The sequence below is a fragment of the Mus caroli genome, chromosome 6, assembly GCF_900094665.2.
Source record: "Mus caroli chromosome 6, CAROLI_EIJ_v1.1, whole genome shotgun sequence".
Classification (NCBI taxonomy): Eukaryota; Metazoa; Chordata; class Mammalia; order Rodentia; family Muridae; genus Mus; species Mus caroli.
This window is the reverse complement of record NC_034575.1, coordinates 96,594,038-96,596,409: the sequence shown is the minus strand read 5'-3', so window position 1 is coordinate 96,596,409 and position 2,372 is coordinate 96,594,038. Positions and strand designations below refer to the sequence as shown.

Genomic DNA, 2,372 nt, shown 5'->3' with positions numbered 1-2,372 from the left:
CCCGTTTAATCTCTCAGCTTACTTTTCCTTGGAGTTTGCAGTGTGGGTTAGATTAGAGAACACATATCCCACGTATTCTGTTAATGAGAAAACTATTCAAAGAAGGGAATAAAAAGGAGAGAGGAAGCTGAGGGAGGGGTAGGAGAGGGGCCAGCGGGGCAGTTTTTGGCATTACAGGTGAGAACTGAAAGGAACGTCACCGTAGGGACGCTGTGGCTAAGGCAGAACCTGCTTCTACTTGCTGAGTGCTGACTACTTGAAGGGTACAGCGCTCCTCATGGATTACGCCGTGCAATCCTCACAGCATCTGAAGAAGCTGGACTAATATTAGCCTCCTTTTATAGTAGCGGTGTCTGAAGTATAGAGGAGTTTTGTAGCTCAAGGTCGTGCAACTGGGAAACGCTCACATAGAAATTCAAAACCACTTTGTTGACTTAAAAAAAAAACAACCCACAAGGCAGTTAAATAATTTCTAAGTCTCCCCATAGACGTGAGTCTAAGGCGACTTCGTGTTCCCGTTAGTCCGCAAATGTCCCGGTTAGAGTTCCAGTTCTTCGAAAAATTTCCCTTAATTGAAGTTTCATAACAAGCCTGCAGGGCATCTTTCTCAATCTGTTTAAAAACTCCGCCCAGCTAGCGAAAGCGTCCTGTCTCCAAGGAGACTGGCGCAGGGCGGGACTTCCGGCCCCTACGCACACTCACTTCCGCCTCCGTCCGGAAGCGTTGCGGCAGACGGCGTGGGTCTGTCGCGCCGGGGACCTGATCGTCTGCCTAGCGGGGCTGTGGTGGCTTCAGGCGCGCGCAGCGATGCTTACTCCTGCGTTCGAGCTGACCCAGGACTGCGACTTCCTCACCGTCGCCATCCGCGTGCCCCACGCGCGCGCCTCCGAGTTCGACGTGTACTTCGAGGGGGTGGACTTCAAGTTCTACGCCAAGCCGTACTTTCTGAGGCGAGTTCCCGCAGCCTGCGTGCCGCGTTCATTCGGGAGCCCACGCTCGCGATTTACTCCGCGATCGCGGACACACACACACACACTCGCGGGTCTCTTCGCTGCCGCCTCGTCGGCGGCTTCCAGGCTCGCAGTCTACCTGCCGTACAATCACCTCCTGTGGCATCCCTGGATTCCGCCACCGAGCACGGGGCCACCCGCGCGGTGTCAGTCCGGTCACCCTCGTTCTCGATCTTTCCTGACTTGTGCTTTTCTTTCACTGCACGCCCGCGCCTCCCTCTTTCCGTGGTGACCTCCCCGCGTGGGTTGGTCTTTTGACTCCCGCCCGCATGTCATCTGCTTCCTGTAGTTCCCAGGTCTCCGGTTAGCATCAGATTAGCCAATTCTTTTCTGCCTGGCTGCCCGGAGATGCGAGCAGTACTTAGCATTTACCATTCATTCATACCAGGTTTTTCTCCGTGTTGAACCAAAATAGTAGTGGCAGCTCACACTCGCCACCTTCAGTGTGGTAGGCAGGCAGCTTCTTAGATGCGCACATGTCGTTTTAAGTCATTTTAATTCTGATAGCCGGACTTTGAGTTAAGCAGAACTATTACCTCCTTGTACCGTGGACGGTGTGAGAGTCTTCCTAAACTTGCTCATCAGTTGCCCTCTGCTTTCAACGGAGTCAAGCTACAGTCAAGGGGTTTCTTCACTGCTCGTGTGGGAGCCACATTAGATCTTAATTAGCATGCCAACTTGAAAATACAGTAGGTCACTCCCTACCTATGAGAGATACTTCCAGGACTCCTCAATGGATATCTGAAATCATGGATAGTAATGAACCCTGTATATACTATTTTCTCTTTACCTATAAACCTAAGATGAAGTTTAACTTATAGATTAAGTTTAAAGTGAAGCAGAACAGACATAAATACGTTTGCTAATGTTTTTTGTGAGTCGTTCTCCACCCCCCCTCCATTTTATTGGTTGTTAAAGTATTCAAATGGAAAGATGGGTCATTTGATTGTTTATTTTCTTAGTTGAAGAGTCAATCTAGATTATTTAGCTTGCAAAATGTGAAGCACTGAAAGTTGCCTTTCGAATGGTGGATAGATTTTGATGGCTAAAACTATGCTACGATTGATAATCGCCTTCCTTGTGTTAAATCTGCAGATTAACGCTGCCTGGAAGGATTGTGGAAAATGGATCTGAGCAGGGGACCTATGATGCAGATAAAGGTATGGTTTGGGGTTTTAGATAGATTGGGGTGTGTGTGTGTGTGTGTGTGTGTGTGCACGCGCATGCCACCCATGTTGCTAAAGTTCCTTCCCTAGAAGGGGCATTCTCCTAAAGTCCCATTGAAAAACTAAATGTGATTCCATCAAAGTTCACTGGGAGAACCACTGAGTTTATTAAGTTATAGAGTAGTGGGTAAGGGGT

At 49.1% G+C, this 2,372-nt stretch overlaps 1 protein-coding gene across 2 annotated transcripts in view; it reads left to right on the top strand.

Moving 5' to 3' along the window:
* Window positions 1-715: 715 nt before the first annotated feature.
* The window catches only part of Shq1 (SHQ1, H/ACA ribonucleoprotein assembly factor), a 94,296-nt gene continuing 92,639 nt past the window's right edge, over window positions 716-2,372 (top strand). Inside the window, exons 1-2 of one of the 2 annotated variants that reach the window (XM_021165304.1) lie at window positions 716-950; window positions 2,106-2,170. In XM_021165304.1, the coding sequence (XP_021020963.1) occupies window positions 808-950; window positions 2,106-2,170 (208 nt within the window). In that variant the 5' untranslated portion in view covers window positions 716-807. The remainder of the gene's footprint in view (window positions 951-2,105; window positions 2,171-2,372) is intronic. The other variant, XM_029478869.1, reaches the window with a different exon arrangement.